The sequence below is a fragment of the Leptonychotes weddellii genome, chromosome 5, assembly GCF_054177405.1.
Source record: "Leptonychotes weddellii isolate Sample4059 chromosome 5, ASM5417740v2, whole genome shotgun sequence".
In the NCBI taxonomy this organism is placed as follows: Eukaryota; Metazoa; Chordata; class Mammalia; order Carnivora; family Phocidae; genus Leptonychotes; species Leptonychotes weddellii.
The window spans coordinates 90,008,242-90,025,001 of record NC_138373.1 but is presented as its reverse complement, the minus strand read 5'-3'; the positions used below and the strand labels follow the sequence as shown (position 1 = coordinate 90,025,001).

Genomic DNA, 16,760 nt, shown 5'->3' with positions numbered 1-16,760 from the left:
TCGTGTTGCTGAGGCGTGTATTACCTCAGCTTTCACAACAGCCGCAGGGAGGTCTGGGCGAGCTCGGGCTTGCACCTGTTCACTCCGGCTCACAGCGGCTCACCTCCAGCTGGGAGCTTGACGGCTAAATGGGAAGTACTGACTTGAGTATATTTGGGATTCCAGGGCAATCATTTACCCCAATATCTATGTTTCATTAAACGTAATTTTAGTAATTTTCTAGAAATATTTGATTTGCATAAAATTATTACTTGTTAAGTAACACGAGTGTAATTATATCTTCTTCCTTCTTTCTCTTTTCCTTTCTTTGTTCTTTTAATTTAAAAATAGGTACAATCTCAAGAAAATTTGTCCTTGAGAAAAAAATGGTTAAAAATTATAAAGGGTCTTCAGCCATATGTCATTACATAATGCCACTTATCTCTGAATATTTGAACTCTGCTGAAGCTTGTCTGTTCTCTTGTCAGTGTTTCAAATCCACATTTCTTTTCAGATGCCTGGAAAAGTCCCCTAAGTGGTTCTGCCTTTAATCCATTGTGTAACTTTGAGCAAGATGTGAAGCTTTTTTGAACCCAGGCTTTCTCATTTTTTTTTTTAAAGATTTTATTTATTTATTTGAGAGAGAGAGAATGAGAGAGAACACATGAGAGGGGATAGGGTCAGAGGGCAAAGCAGACTCCCTGCCGAGCAGGGAGCCCGATGCGGGACTCGATCCAGGGACTCCAGGATCATGACCTGAGCCGAAGGCAGTCGCCCAACCAACTGAGCCACCCAGGCGCCCCGAGGCTTTCTCATTTTTAAAATAGGGATTTTAGTAAACTTCCTAAAATTAAGTAGTATCATGAAAGTTATATAAGAATGAACTTTTGTAAAAGGCAGTATCCTAAACCAAAATATTATAAGGAAATCATTATTTTTATTTATTGAGTTAGGAATTTTATTTTATTTATTTTTTGAATTTTATTTTTGTTTCAAATTTTTATTTAAATTCTAGTTAGTTAACATATCGTGTAATATTGGTTTCAAGAGTAGAATTCAGTGATTCATCACTTATATGTAACACCCAGTGCTCATCACAAGAAGTGACCCATTTAGCCCATCCCCCACCCACCTCCCCTCCAGCAACCCTCAGTTTGTTCTCTGTCTTTAAGAGTCTCTTATGGTTTGCTTCCCTCTCTCTTTTCTCCTACGCTTTCCCTATGTTCATCTGTTTTGTTTCCTAAATTCCACATATGAGTGAAATCATATGGTATTTGTCTTTCTCTGATTGGCCTATTTCACTTAGCATAATCCTCTGTAGCTCCATGCATGTCATTGCAAATGGCAAGATTTCATTCTTGTTGCTGGCTGAGTACTATTCCTGTGTGTTTGTGTGTGTGTGTACACACCACATCTTCTTTATCCATTTATCAGTCAGTGGACATTTGGGCTGTTTCCATAGTTTGGCTATTGTCGATGCTGCTGCTATAAACATCAGGGTGCATGTGCCCCTTTGAATCTGCATTTTTGTATCCTTTGGGTAGGAATTTTAATTAACTTTAAATTTTATTTTTGAATTAATTTAAATATCAATAGATTTTAATTTTATTAATTGATATTGAGTTAGAAATTTTAAAACACAAATAATTAGGAATCAATTTCATAACCTTTGATTACCCCTAAGCCAAGTACCTAACAGTTTTTCCAAGTCTTTACAGCTTCTTGTTTTGACTTGGTTAAGGAGAGAGGGCAGTCCTTAATTTTCTTCATGGGTCTTCAGTACCATTTGGGAAGGCGGTTATTTCTTTCTTATTTTTTTAAAGATTTTATTTATTTATTTGACCCAGAGAGAGAGAGAACACAAGCAGGGGGGGAACGGCAGGCAGGGGAGAAGCAGGCTCCCTGCTGAGCAAGGAGCCCGATGCGGGACTCGATCCCAGGACCCCGGGATCATGACCTGAGCGAAGGTAGACGCTTAACCGACTGAGCCACCCAGGTGCCCCAAGAAGGCGGTTATTTCTTGATAAATACTATTTGTTAAGGACAAAAATACAACACAAATTCTTTGTATTCTGTATTGCTGTGAGATACCAGGCTTATGAGACCTTGCCAGTAATAGGGAATATGAAGGGCAAAGGGGATTCAGTGTCTGTTCTAGGTATGTTTTTGCTTAGACCAGCTGAAAGTGGCTTCAGTCTGCTCTTCTCCGTAGTGTGGATGATTGCAAGTGGAACCTGTGTTCATTCTTCACCTAACAAGTTTTCACAGAGCACGTTTGCATTCTGTACTAGAATCTGAGCCTACAAAGATAAGTGAGTCTTGGTGCCTGCCCTCAAAGAGTTTAGCTGCTGATAAACATGAATTAATGTTAATTGTATCAAAACTTCTAGTGAACCTCTATTATATATCAGTCACTATGCTGAGCATATTATATTTATCAGTTCACTCACACTGTTTATGTAGTAGTCCATAGCTCCCCCCTGAAGTTAGGGGGCCTGTGTTTGAATTCTGGCTTAAGCATGATCATGTGTGATGCCTCAAAGCCTCGCTTCCCTCATCTGTATAAAATGAAGATAATAGCACCCAACTCAAGGAGACATTGTGAGCATTAAATGAGATGATCATTTAAAAAGCTTAGAAAGCGTTTTGCATTGTATGTGGTCAATGAAAAAATGTAGTTTAAGTGTTATTGATTGATGTCAGCTCCCTAGGTAGCTGATGCCATTACCCTGTTTTACAAAAATATAACACCTGGGCGCTAAGAAGTTAATGAACTTGCTCAAGATGGGCAGAGCTGAAATGCAGATCTTTGTCTACTCAAGGACCTCTCACCTTCCAGACTATATTGCTTCTCTGATAGTAACATCTTAGTATTCTTTTTAAGTGAAAAGAAGAAACTCAGAACACAGTAAACGTACTTTCAGCTCAACTCCATTTGGTGATCAGGACGTGTACTTCTAAGAGTCCTGTGAGATAAATCCTCAGGAATCTGGGATTTGGGGGGACAAAGAATTGCATGTGCAGCAAACTTTTCTAATCCAGAGACAAGAGAACAATTTCTGAGGAAATAAAGGGCTGGAATTTTAAACAAGAGGTTAAAATGTCATTTTTCTGGAAGAGACCCTTATGTCAACATTATTAAACCCATAATACTGTTATCATCCATTTGTGGGGTGTCTTAGTTAAAATAAGGGGTTCCACTCGCCTAGGTAGGTGTATTTCCCTAAACCTACAGAATCATGCCAGTTCTGGCTCTTCCTGAGTGCCGTATCTTAAATAGACCTTTCTCTGACTTTCAAAAAATGATTTATTTATTTTAGAGAGAGAGAAAGCACGTGCACAAGCAGGGGGAGGGATGGGGGAGAGAGAGAGAGAATCCCAAGCAGACTCTGTGCCAAGCATGAAGCCCAACATGGGGCTCGATCTCACAACCCTGAGATCATGACCTGAGCCAAAACCAAGAGGATGCTCAACCAGCTGAGCCACCCAGGCGCCCCGACCTTTCTCTGACTTTCTTTTCTCTAAAATAGACAAAGTAGTGTCCCTGTCCTTTTACCGCTAGGTATAAGCTCATTTGGATTAAAATGAAAGTTGTGAATATGAAGAAAGCCTCAGTATTTCCAAGAACAAGTGCCTGCCTCTTAGAACCTACTCGGATTTTGCTCCATTTTGCAAACTTGGTGCAGAGTCATCCAAAATCAGGGTCAGTGAGCTGGTCTTTATTAAAGAGATGACTATCTTTTTTTCTTTTCTACCCTGCATGTGCGCATTGCAGTGTTGACATTCAGTCATCATTTTCCGAGGGTTTCAGCAGCTTTTTGCCCAGCTATCCACTGTTTTCCACTGAGGTGGGGCAGCTGGTCACTGCTGGGTAAAGTCTTTTCCAGGGAAAGTCCCCCATTTTCCTAGAAAACTGTCAACGTTTATAAATGGAGTGTGCTGAAGTCCTTAGCGCCGCTGGAAGCTTCCTGGGGACCACAGAGAAGTTGGCCTGTGCCTTAGGCATCCCTGGGAAAGCATGAGAACACTGGGTGTTGCCTGTTGCACTTATGAAGGTTAGACATTGGCTTTGGCGATGGTGAAGACCATTTCCCAAGCCTTTTACACACACAGGAATCTTCTCTGCATGACTCTCCTTACATTATTGACCTTGACAAGAAAGAGCCATTTTCCACAGCTTGAAGTACCCGGGTGCTTTGAGGAAAACATACACACAGTGTCCTCAGTGGAAGTTTGGTAATACCTGTCATCATCTTTATGCAGACATCTGTGTTCTCTCAAAAACTCTAGCAAACGACAGGACAATGAAGTTAAAAGCTGACTTGGTAATTCTTCTGAGGAAGTTGAACTTTCTACTCATTAAATGTTTGTTTCAAGTGATATGGAGCCAAATCTTGGCCTTAGATTCCATCCATAACACCACAGAAATCATGTCCACCCTCACTGAAGCCTGGGTGACTCCCATCAGGCCCAAGGGCTCATTTGGCTATTTTACAAGAAAAGCCCAGAATGAGTCAGACCAAGTACTCTTTCATCTCTGCCTTTATGCCTAACAATGAATAAGGCACTCAACTCTTCTGGCTTTTGTTCTCCCTCCATCCTAACTTAGATAAGACCCAAAATGTCACCTTCCTCTGACTTGCACTTTGAAATCTGTGGATAAAAGGGACAGAAATAGGCTATCTATTTATCATTGCATGGCTTTAGGGTCAGAGTTTCACCACCAAAAGAAATTGAAATAATCTTTTCTTCTGGTGATAAATGCCTATTTTGTGGATTTCCTTTTTGAACAGGCAGGAGAGTTTGGGGCTTAAATCACTTTTTTTAAACAGATATTTTGATCTCTTATTCTTCTCTCCAGAGAGGCATCATGTTTTATGGCTACTTTTTTTTTTTGTATTTTATAAAAACCACATTAGAATGCTTCAAAGGACTAAAATTTCTTTGAATCAATGAAGCAGAAATAGTTGTTGGGAGCTCTCAAATGAAGTCATAGGATGTGATCAGATATTCACTTACATGCCAGATTAAGGGTGATTTATTCACTTCATCGCCAAAGAGCAAATTCCTAAGCTACTTTAAGAAAACATGAATGAGTGGAAATAGGAAGCAGATAAGAATAAATGAAGGCAGAAACAATATTGTGGATAGTATTGATCAAGAATAATTGAGACCACAGAAGGAGGAGTTCGATACCATGTGATACCATGTGTTGGAGGGAAGAAAGAAATATAAAAGTTTGCCCTTGTATAATCCCTAAGCTTGTGGACACATCAGACACGGAAAACTGGAAAAATGATGACCCTCACCCCATTCATTTTTGATTTTGAGGATTACCTTCAAGTCATACCTATCAATTTGAGGTGAAATTTTTCATCTTACCAGGGTCGCTATGGGAGCAATACTGCAGTATTTCTTTCTCAGGATGCAAAAGGAAAAATGGTACCTCGGAAGTAATATTGCTTCCATTATCTGATTTTGGGAACCCCTTCTGAGGAGCCATCTATGCATAGGCTTCTTCAGACTTGCTGGAGGAGAGTGACGATGATTTGAGAGTAAATCAAAGTTTGGCCAAATATTAAAATCAGCAGAGCAGTCGTTCGATATCAGCGCAAGCTTACCTTAGCAAATCCAGTAGGACAAGACTGAACTGGGAATTGGTACAGCCCCATCAGTCCCCTACTGACTGGCAGCCTTGGGGGGGATCATTTTCCTACCAGTAAAACCAGAGGGTTAGCCTTGCTCAGTGGTCCCCAAGTGTTGCTTAGATCTCCATAACAGACTTTTCCTGGTCTGTGGCCAAGTTAAGACAATGTAGTGGGTTTTTCATAAAGTTTTATCTATGCATTTTTTAAATTATGAAATTATGCCTTTCTTATATTTTTGGTATTAAAATATCTTTTCTCCTATGACAAGGTGTAAGAGCAGCAGGGGGTGCACAACCCTCCTCCCCCACCCAAGTCCACCTTCTTGGAAATTTTACGGGTTTGGGAAATCTCAAACCTCAGTAATCATTGTGCTACATGATCTCTAAGGTCTCTTTCAGCTCCAAAGTTCAACTGTTTTGTGATTCAGAATAACCTTGTGGAAAGCATGAATTTTTTTTTCTCCTCCAGGTTTTAAACAAGGATTTTTGTCATGCATTGGAATGTGACCACCTATGTCTGCTCTTTTTCAATAGGATGGTCCCCGTAGGGAAAGGGAGATGGGTCCCATGCGGGGAGGGGAAAGGAAGGTGGTACATTTGCCATGGGGACAGGCTCTCTGAGGGACCAGGTGGTAGACACCAGGAAGAGGTTCGGGAAGGATCTGTGTGGGGTCCCTACTGTGAGATAATGAGGTGTCCTCATAAGCAGCAGGAGCAGCTGATGCTTAGAAGTTCACGGGGAGGGCGCCTGGGTGGCTCAGTTGGTTAAGCGACTGCCTTCGGCTCAGGTCATGATCCTGGAGTCCCGGGATTGAGTCCCGCATCGGGCTCCCTGCTCGGCAGGGAGTCTGCTTCGTCCTCTGACCCTCCTCCCTCTCATGTGTTCTCTGTCTCTCATTCTCTCTCTCTCAAATAAATAAATAAAATCTTTAAAAAAAAAAAAAAAAAAAGAAGTTCACGGGGAAAGCAGCAAGAAGGAATGTATATGGCAGGAGGAAATGGGCCCCCGGCAGCAAGAGCAAGGCCAGACCTCCCTCTTCAAGGAGCCGTTGTACAGGCAGCTTAGTAAGAGAGGTTGCAGTCCATGAAAACAGGTCAGAAGTTTGCCTGTCCCCATGAAGTCATGGAGAGAGACCCATTAATTTGGCTGAAGCCAAGGATCTAAGGAGGGGCTCAAAGCGCAGGTAAATTGCCCCCAAGGTGGTTGATACTGAATAAAGAAGGTTGAGTCCCCTCTAAGGCCATGGCTGGTAGAGATGGGACAAGATTGAACCACGTAAGAGGACACAAGTAACTCGATTTTGAGGGGGCCAAGTCACAAAAATCGTGGGGAACCCGATAAAGCCAGATACTCGTTTTTTAGTTTGATTTTTTTGTTGGTTTCAAATTCCCGTTGTATAATACATTAGAGAGGTGGGAAAAGCAGCTTGGGCTTGACAAAGAGCCACTTAACTAAAAACTCAAGAAATAGATTGAGAGGCAGTTTTCAGTTACAAGGTCAAGTGCACCAGGTCTCTGAGAATATGTGTGTATAAGTGTGCCTATGTGTTGGCTAAATTACCCAGAGCCACTCAATTATTACTTAGTTTTAACTCTGAATCCATTTTTTCTGCAGTTCTACCATGCTGCCTTAAAAGGAGGTTCTCTTTTATCATAATGAGTGCAATGAAGGAAAAGGAGAAAAGCAGTGCGCTATTACACTAGGGGGCAATAAAGTGGTATCACCAAATGATCTGGAGAGAAAGAGTGAAGATCACGGATACCACTGGAAAACAAACAGTGGGAAAATCCAAGATTTGAGTAAGGAAGTAAGTCTTTTTACTTTAGAGAGGTAGTCTAATGCTTTTAAATATGGCGTCTTCCATGTTATACACCATATTTTAAAAGAAAGCTGAGTCTGTCAAGCTCTGTTGCTCCTCCCCACGTCTCCGGTTTTCAGTGGGACAAACCTCCACTGTCGTGCAGTCAGAGGCTTCCTGCTGATGTAATAACCTACTCCGGGGTTTCAGAAGTTGGTTAAGATTATTCTTCAGAATATGATGGAGTAAGGATGGAAATATTTGATACCAGCTTGTCTCTTTGTTCTTGCTGTGCCAGCATGAACTGTTCCATCCAGCCCTTCGAGACCTGAATTCAGAAGAGGTATGAGATCTAGACGCTAGGCCTTGTCCAGTGAGGGCTGCTCTTGAGGGCAGTGCCCAGGTAGGGAGTGTCTCAGGGTTGCCCCAGGCTTGGGGTTGGTGCTTGTGCTTGGGGGTGAGTGTGCCATGTGAAGAACGTGACCAGGAAGGAAAGGAGCAGGACTTTTACTGAGGGACTCGAGCAAATGTGTTCTAAAACTAAAGATTGTGGATCACAGACAAATAGAACAGAACAGAGCCGTGGTGAAAATGAAGTGAGCTGAGGGAAGATTGGACGCCGGTGGGCTGAAGATCAGTTGGCCAATATGCGGGGTGGCCTGAGTCAGGCAGTTACTTACTGAACTATAATCACAGCCTTAATATCACAAAAGTCTATTAGTTAATAAAAAAAAAAAAATGAATGTATATGCCTATTAAGTCCTAAATGATGAACAGCAAATGTCTGGGAAACCACAATTTGAAAGTAAAATTTGGAGAGTGTAATTTGGATTCAGATGAGCCTAAATGGAAAAATGTATGTGAAAATACCATAAGCTGTGCTAGGTAGCTGCAAGTCATTATTTCAGTCCACCCTGTGCAAATGAGGAAATTGGAGAAATCAAAGTTGAAGGAAAGCAAAACAACATAGGCCTGGGCCTCTCCCCATTTCCCCGCCCTTTCTCTTCCTCCAGTGGTTCTGCAACCCTACCCTAGCAGGTCAGTGCCGTACTGAAGGAGATTAGGAAATGTGCCTTTGCAAACAGAGGGGAACAACTAACCCATAGATGTTGACAGCCCAGGTCCTGCACATCAGGCTGTGGCTTTGCCTGGAGGGTGGGAGTCGACCGAAGGGTGGCCATCTCAGCCTCCCTCCTATCAAGACCCCTCGTCCTTATATGTGAATCCACTGCTTTCCTTTTCTCTTGGATTCTGCGCAGGGAAATGTATCTCAGACCACTGACTTTTTTTCTTTCCATCTTTATTGAAATATAATTGACATAAAATATTGTGTAGGTTGAAGATGTACACGTGTTGATTGGATACATTTGTATGTATTGCCAAATGGTTACCACTAAACCAGTGACTTCTTATACAGATTTTAGTAATCTTTTTTTTTTTTTAAAGATTTATTTATTTATTTGAGAGAGCGAGAATGAGAGAGAGAGAGTACATGAGAGGGGAGAGGGTTAGAGGGAGAAGCAGGCTCCTCGCCGAGCAGGGAGCCTGATGCGGGACTCGATCCAGGGATTCCAGGATCATGACCTGAGCCGAAGGCAGTCGCTCAACCAACTGAGCCACCCAGGCGCCCCCAGATTTTAGTAATCTTAACATATTCTCCATGCTCTCTTGGAAAGCTGGATTGTCCTGCTCTTGTGAGGTTTGGGATCGCCATTTTTGTATGTCTGTACTTTCTCATAGTACCCCGCACAATGGATGCTTCATAAAAGAGTATTGTAGAGCCTTCAGAAACACTGGACACATGAGAAAGCATGTGCTGGTGCGGTCAGGTCCGTGTTAACACATGGAATAGAGGAGGAGGCAGCAACAACTAGTGGATTGTCCATTATGCCTTTGCTTCAGAAGGACAGATGCTGTACCATAGGCCATGGTGGTTTATGGAAGAAGTGACAGAATTCAGGTCCTAGAGATGGGCATGCTTGTAGGAGGGTAGGGAGAGGGTGGTTTTTCTAACTTTGCAGGAGTTGCTTTAGAGTTCCTTGGGGGAGGTCTTTGGCTTTGGCCGAAAGGACTCTCCGGCCCAGATGGAAAATCTGGCAGAGACTATTTGTACCAGGCTGGGAGGGAAGGAAGCCAGGCCTGGAGTGAAAGCTCCTGCAAGGGGCAACAGCCACACCCCACGGATGGGTAGTTCTCTTAGTGGTGAAAATCTCCACCCCTGACTCGGATTGATATATTTTTAGGTTTACCCTTGTTTCCATGTTAGTTTCTGGTACTTTTAACCTCATTGTTCAACCACACTTATGAAACAGCCCCTGTCATAATCTGATGATCAAGGTTCAAATGAATAAAACATTACCTCATCCTTAAATAACCAGCCTGAACTTCTTAATACTTTATTTCATATGAAAGTTGAATACAAAAGCTTCTTTACTGTGCATTAGTTCACCAAAAAGATGATAATTTGCATTCTCTTCCCTTTCTTCTTTCTTCCTGTATTCATAAAGATAGAGGAGAGAAAGATTTGAAATGCGGATAAGGCAAGATTTGCTTAAGTGCTTTTTGAATTTCAGAACTGTGAGTGCACATTAGCATACATACATGGCTACCTGTATTTCGCACACTACACATGTATCTTACTTCCTACAATAGATTGTTCTATAAAAGTGATGTGTGACTCAGACCTTTCTGAAGTGAACAATATTGTACAAGGAAGTTTTTAGTTTTAAGGGAGTTTCTGTGAATGCTTTTGTGAAAGACTTACATTGTCCCATAAATTACATAGTTTGGGTCAATCTGGACTTTAATAAACTGGATTTCTTGAGGTGTATTTACAGATCTAATCACATATTTTAATGATATACACCGTACATTTTATTGATGTCATAGAATATGGCATACTAAACACACATGAACACATAAACACTTCACTTGAAAACACGGATACCTTGTATTCAGTTCACAGACTGTGTCCACATACATTATTTCATTTACTCCACAAACAGCCCTTTAAAGTAGCTATATTTTCAGCTACCTAAGCAGGCAATCTTAAACTCTTGTAAAATAAACAACTAAGGCTTCATGAGATGGAGCGAATCTCCTGTGGCCAACGGAACTCCCAAGTGTCAGGAAAGAACCTAGCTCCTTTGACCCAGTTCCCAAATTCCTTTTCCTCACTGTGAACTCCCAAGCTTAAAATTTGCACGAGGCCACTTTTGTTCCACTGTGGCTCATAGTGTTTTAGGGGCCTCAGGAAGTTACTGCATTTACAGGAGCCTGGTAGAGACAGACATCTGTTTTGATATATGCAGCCTGTACACATATCCTGTCTCCTACTCTATGCAGCAGAAAATAATTCCCTAATAATAATATTATTATTATAACATAATATTAATGTTATCATTTATGGTTGTCTATCGAGCACGAGTGTAAAATTATTTCCTTTTACAAATAAGAAGATTAATAACTCGAGATTTTAAATAATTGAAGATCAAACAACAGGCAGTGTCAGAACTGAAATGCAGACTCCAGAGCTCTGCCTTATTTACCCCGAGAGGTCTCATAAATTCGGAGCTAGTAGATGAACTGCAAGGTTGAGAGGAAGCATCTCATCTTCAAAGACGTAGAGGAGAATCCGGTTCTCAGAAGGTGAAAGCAATGACATTATTATCCCAGCTGTTCATAGATATGCTGAGGAAAGAACGGAAGAAATCTATTTCGTGGAGAAGTGATAGAAAGAAGCTCTTCCTCTCTACCACGGGAACGCAGCGCCGAGGATGAGGAGCCGCACAAGAGAGAAATGTACAAGAAATGCTTTTGGAGTCATTTTCTTGGAATATGAATAAAGTCACATCCAAATACATTCAACCTTCTGAAAAATTTTCCCGCCCATCAAATATGTGAGATTAAAAAAAAAAGAACAAGGTGGGAGTCTTGGCTCAGCAGAAGCTGGCAGCTTCCAGGTTAAATCTGATCTGAGGCCTCGCCATTGGTCCCCTGCTGCATCTAGGCTGCAGCATCAAACACCTGTTCTGGGCTCCACATTCCGGGGCTTTATTGTTTAACCATCCATGAGACCAGAATCAGATGTTACTGTCATAATTTGCCAGGTGGGGATTCACCAGACCAGAGTGAAGCTAAGTAGGGCCATGTTTCATTTCAGCTATCTAAAGTTGGGATTTTTTTTTTTTTAAGTAATAAAATCGTGAGATTGTGTCTGTCTTGTATCACTAATGTTATTTGTAGATCTTTTCAGTGGGTTGTTTGAGTTTAAGTTAAAAGGTAGAATTTCACTTGTATTTAATAGCGAAAAGATTCTCTTTGCTTCATGTAATTAAACAAAAAGTGAAGCCATAGTAAACATCATAACATGCTTGGCCCAGAGATAGAAAATTGTCCCCTTTTCAGGTTGATGTAAATAGGAAGGAGAAGTGTTGTTCTTTTATCACTTAAGAGCTTCTGGGGAAGGTTCGTGAAAGTACATTTGTACTATTTACACAATGATTAACTTCTCACACAGTTTTCAAATAACAGGTTTAAATATTTTTCATTCTAATATGGAAGGACAAACATTGTTGACCTGCATTTCCTCTTCAATTCCCTTTGGATGAGCATCATAAAAATATCAGGGGAGAGATGGCCTAGTCTCTAGTTATTCCGTGCACTAAAATGGGGATACCTTCAGCCTGTGAGTGAGAGATCAAATAATGACTCCAGTCCCAGAAGCCGTGGTGCTTCTCAAGCTGCTTTGAAAATGCGTCTCAGTGCTGAGCCAAACCAATCAGTAACCAGAGTTTGGTTCTTCAGGTTCTGGTTTTGTCCACTGTCAGTGGTTTGCAGAACTGACTCCTTTATGCTCTGTGTAGAGGTCTCTGATCAGAGCCCAGATTTTCTTAACCAGATTCACCAAAGCAACCTGCAGTCTGGTTTCATCTCCTTGGAGGCCAGAAAGGCATGTAGCTTCTCATTTGCTTGATTTTCTACTTTCAAAATGAGGGCTTGCCCCGCCCCGAGAATTGGAGAGAGCAGTTCTCCCCCCTGCCGCTGAGATCAATGTATTAAAGCAGATGTTGAAGGATGAAATGTCATAATAGAGAAGCATCTTAATCTTTGTGATATTGTGTTCACATTTGTAAGAATGTGATACTCTCTAAGAAATTTGCAAGCCTAAGTAGAGATGATTTTATATGGCTTACTATTTCCTTAAACCATATGTCAATACAAGGACTTTCCAAAAAAAATGATCACGTTACTTGATACTGATGCCTGTGCTGAGTGGAAAGGAATGGCCTTCTCCTTCTTTGGTTATAGCAGGGGTCACTCCTCCTTCGGTTATAGCAGGGGTCAACACACTGTGGCTCCCGAGGGGAGGCTGGCCCACTGCCTGTTTTATAAATACATTTTATTGGAACACAGCCATGCCCATTCATTTACATGGTGTCGATGACTGCTTTCCTGCTCCAAAGATAGAGTGGGCAGGACAGAAAAGCCTGAAAGTCCTGAAATATTTACTCTCTGGCCCCTTCCAGAAAACATTTGCCAACTTCTGGAGATCAGCATCGTGTTAGAGTCATGGGTGTTCTCTGTTACTAGCTGTGGGTGCTGCAGACAAGTTATTTGACTCCTATAAGCTTTAATTTCCTCAATTAAGAAGTCGAAGATACCAAGGATTATATATTTAAATCAGATAATATATTTAAAGCCAGTACCGTCCTTATCCTCGGCCCTACCAATATTGTGGACAGGCCTATGCAACGCTCTGAGTGTGGTGCCTGGCCAATAGGAAGGACCCAGTATAAACATACGGATGTGTAAAATAGCTCATTACTTCTGTCGTTGTTATCTTCGTTATTCTTGTCTTCTGCCATTTTGTGGCCATAGCTCAGAGACCCTGTGTGGAGATCCCAGTGTTCTCTTCTTCCACTGCTCTGCCGCAGGGCAGCTGTTTCCTACAAGGAGACAGAAAACTAGTACTAAAATTTTGTGAATGGCGTGGTTAGGAGGGAAGTAGGTGAAGCTGTGTGGTAAGGTATGAGGAATGCAAGGATCAAGTCAAAAGCCAGACAAGCAGGAGAGCACATGGAGCGTGAATTTGGAATCTGAAATGCGTGGGTTTGTATCTTCGCCCTCCTATCCAGGCTGTGTGACCGAATTCAGGAAATCAGTTCACCTTTCTCCTTGTCAGCATCCTTATGGTTAAACACCGCTCACAGCGAGTGACCCACAGGGACGCGAGGATGGGCTGGACTCCTACACGGAACGTGCTTGGCCCGTGAGATATGCTCAGCAAACATTAGTTCTCCATGGCGCTGCCTTATGAAAGCAGGAGCAAGAAGACAGCGAGAGCTGTGGGTGCCTGCACGGGGTACATGCATTTCAGGACTTTGCTCCCGTGGCGCCATTCCAGACCATATTAAAATCTCAACTTCCTCCCCACCCCGGACTTCCTCTTCCTCTTTGCTTGATAGATTGTTACCCACGTAACATATCCTGCTGTGGGGCACACTCTGTTTTATTTGCTTATTGTCCCCACCCACGTGGGTTCCACGAGGACAGGAATTATTGTCTGTTTTGTCCACTGATATGATCTCGTGGCAGGACACAGTTGGGGGTTTATTAAATATCTGTTGAACAGAAGAACAGAGCCCAGAAGGCTTTTGTGTGGCCAGAGATGCACCCTGCTCCATTAGAGCTGGGATTTGGATGAGGCTGGAGAAGCAAATGGCAAGCATCCTCATGAACTCGAGCAGCCATGGTGACCTATAATGCATCGGCATGGCCGGTTGTAGAGACTGAGAGACGTTTGGAAAATCTTGAAACCTTTAAGGCCCAACATGACTTGTGGAAGTGGGAAGAGGTTTTGGGGTTGTTTTATTATTATTTTTTTTTTTTTAAGATTTTATTTATTTTTTAGAGAGCGAGCGAGAGAGAAACAGCATGAGAGGGGAGAGGGTCAGAGGGAGAAGCAGGCTCCCCGCTGAGCCGGGAGCCCGATGTGGGACTCGATCCCAGGACCCTGGGATCATGACCTGAGCCGAAGGCAGACGCTTAACCATCTGAGCCACCCAGGAGCCCTTTGGGGTTTTATTATTTTTGTGTTAGTGACTCTATGTTCTAGCATGTTCAAGGTTTCTGCACAGTGCTTATGGCAATCAAATCCAGCCTCCTTAGCTCAAATCTAGTAAGTGGGGTGGTGACTCCCTTTGTTTGGCCTAACAGTGAACCCTCAAAGTTTAAGGAGCTGGACCAACCGACTTAGGGGATTTGAAGTATGGAATTGCAGCTCGAACGTGAACTGATTCCCAGCATCTCCATGTCAGAAACCTCAAATGCTTCTCTTGTTTTTCTACCCTTGGTACCATAGACATTTAGAAAAGGGAACAGAAGTGGAGAGATTTTTTTTTTAAAGGAGATATGTTTAGAAATGAGACTATTTAAGTGTTTTCCTTTACAAAACCAATCTGCCCCAGTAGACCGGAGTTCTTTGAGGGCAGGACCTGTGGCTTATTCATAATTGGATTCTTAATGCCCACTATATTGCCAGTCACATATAGAGAGAGAATGAATAAATAATTGAACAAGTAAATGGGCTATATTAATTTTGGGCTTCTTATGGCACTAATGTCTAACTGATGTAGGATTTCTTTACACAAGCTGGCTTCATTCTTAAAATATTCCGTAATAATTTGTAGTCTATTATCCAGGGAAAGAAGTGGGTCTTAACTGAAATGCTCATGGCTGATGGATACAAATTAAATGTTTGTGATTTCTGAGGCCAGTCGACTGCATAGATGATGTGAGGGACCACATTCCAGCCAAAGGTTTTTAGAGCTGTGCTATCGACACGCCACTCAGATAACATGAGAGATTCTTCATGTCTATTTAGAAAGCTGAGCCAGAGTCAGCAAGAAAATCCTATCAAAACGGTTTGTCTGTGATGGGCTCCAAGCCGCAGTGCTCAGGAGCTGGCCTGTGGATAGATGATTTTCCTTCCACATAAGGACTTTGACCAGAGTGGGAACATGCCAGGCGGCACATCCCTAGAGACAGACTGCCAGTGCTCCTTGGTGACCAGCATTCCTCCCAGGTGCTGATAGGGAGCTCTTGGGGGGACTGGCTCTCACAAAGCCACGACGTCACCCGCTGTGACACAGTCTAGATTTAGACTCGTGGTGCCAATATGGTTATACAATGTCAGTGACAAAAGACAGCGAGAGTCAGAGGGTCTGTTCACGACCCAAGAACACACAAAAGGGACGTCTGCTGATGCTGCTGAAATCCAGGGCAGTTTGAGCCTAAACGATAAACCTGTTACTCTCCACACTAATGCCAGAGGGCTAGCAATGTGCTGGAATAGCGCCTCAGAGAACCAACATGTAAATACTGTGTAAGATGGGGGGGTTTATATTTGCTTCTCTGTCACGGGGCAAGTTTTATTTGAAAGTTAGTTATATGGGATCGAATACTCAGGGGGACTCCACTGCACCCCCGAAGTAATCCTGCCTCTCTCCCTCTGTTTCCCAGCATGGGCTACTGCATCCTTTTTGTGCACGGATTGAGGAAGCTCTGCACTTGGCTGAATCGATGCGGGGCCACCACGCTGACCGTGTGCACTGTGCTGCTATTATTGCTTTTCTCCTGGAAAACTGTGAAGCAGAATGAAATTTGGCTGTCAAGAGAGTCCCTGTTCAGGTACGATTAGATGGAGAAAAGCAAAGCTCTTCCCATGCATTTCTTTGCTTACATATTTGTTTCCAAACAAAAGAGATAACATGGGTCTGGCAATAATCATTAACCCACGGGTTTTTGGTTTTGTTTTGTTTTTTTTTAAGTAAAGTTTTAAGTGGAAGATGTAATTTTATTTGAGGTTTTAGCTTTAGTTTTTTAAATGGTATTCAATAAAGTTTAATGTGAGCTCATTCTAAGTGAATTTATGAAAATAAGGTTCATGGGAAGGTTTCTGGGTCTGTGGAACCATCGTAATGATGAGCTGGGCTCTAAAATCAGCTATAAACAAAATGAAATGATAAGCCTAACTTCATTATGCAGACAAGTCAATGAGAAAGGTGAGCACCCAGCAGGAAGGAAGAGGAACGCAGGACATTTTCTTTAGACTCTTCCAGGACATTAAGTTGTGATCTGTGATCTAGTTGCTTTATTCTGAACATTAATTGTGAACAAAGAAATGGAAGACTTTTCTCATCTCCTGGTAGGTTTCTGTGTGGTATAGAAGCTGTTTCTGAATGTAACAACGTCACCTGAAAGCCCTAAACTTGTCGTAAAGTATAAACATTCTTCGGGACTGTTGCTCGTCGTGCTGTGTTTTCTGGACCTTA

General features: G+C 42.2%; 1 protein-coding gene and 1 long non-coding RNA gene across 2 annotated transcripts in view; both read left to right on the top strand.

Annotated features, from left to right (window-relative positions):
- TMTC1 (transmembrane O-mannosyltransferase targeting cadherins 1) overlaps window positions 1-16,760 on the top strand; it is a 245,606-nt gene that overhangs the window by 157,464 nt on the left and 71,382 nt on the right. The window contains exons 10-11 of the mRNA XM_081818947.1: window positions 14,478-14,605; window positions 15,949-16,116. Of these exons, the coding sequence (XP_081675073.1) occupies window positions 14,478-14,605; window positions 15,949-16,116 (296 nt within the window). The remainder of the gene's footprint in view (window positions 1-14,477; window positions 14,606-15,948; window positions 16,117-16,760) is intronic.
- On the top strand, window positions 1,088-8,830 carry LOC145721756 (uncharacterized). The gene is made up of 2 exons (XR_014145624.1): window positions 1,088-6,378; window positions 6,601-8,830. It is a non-coding gene; the product is annotated as an uncharacterized LOC145721756 (long non-coding RNA).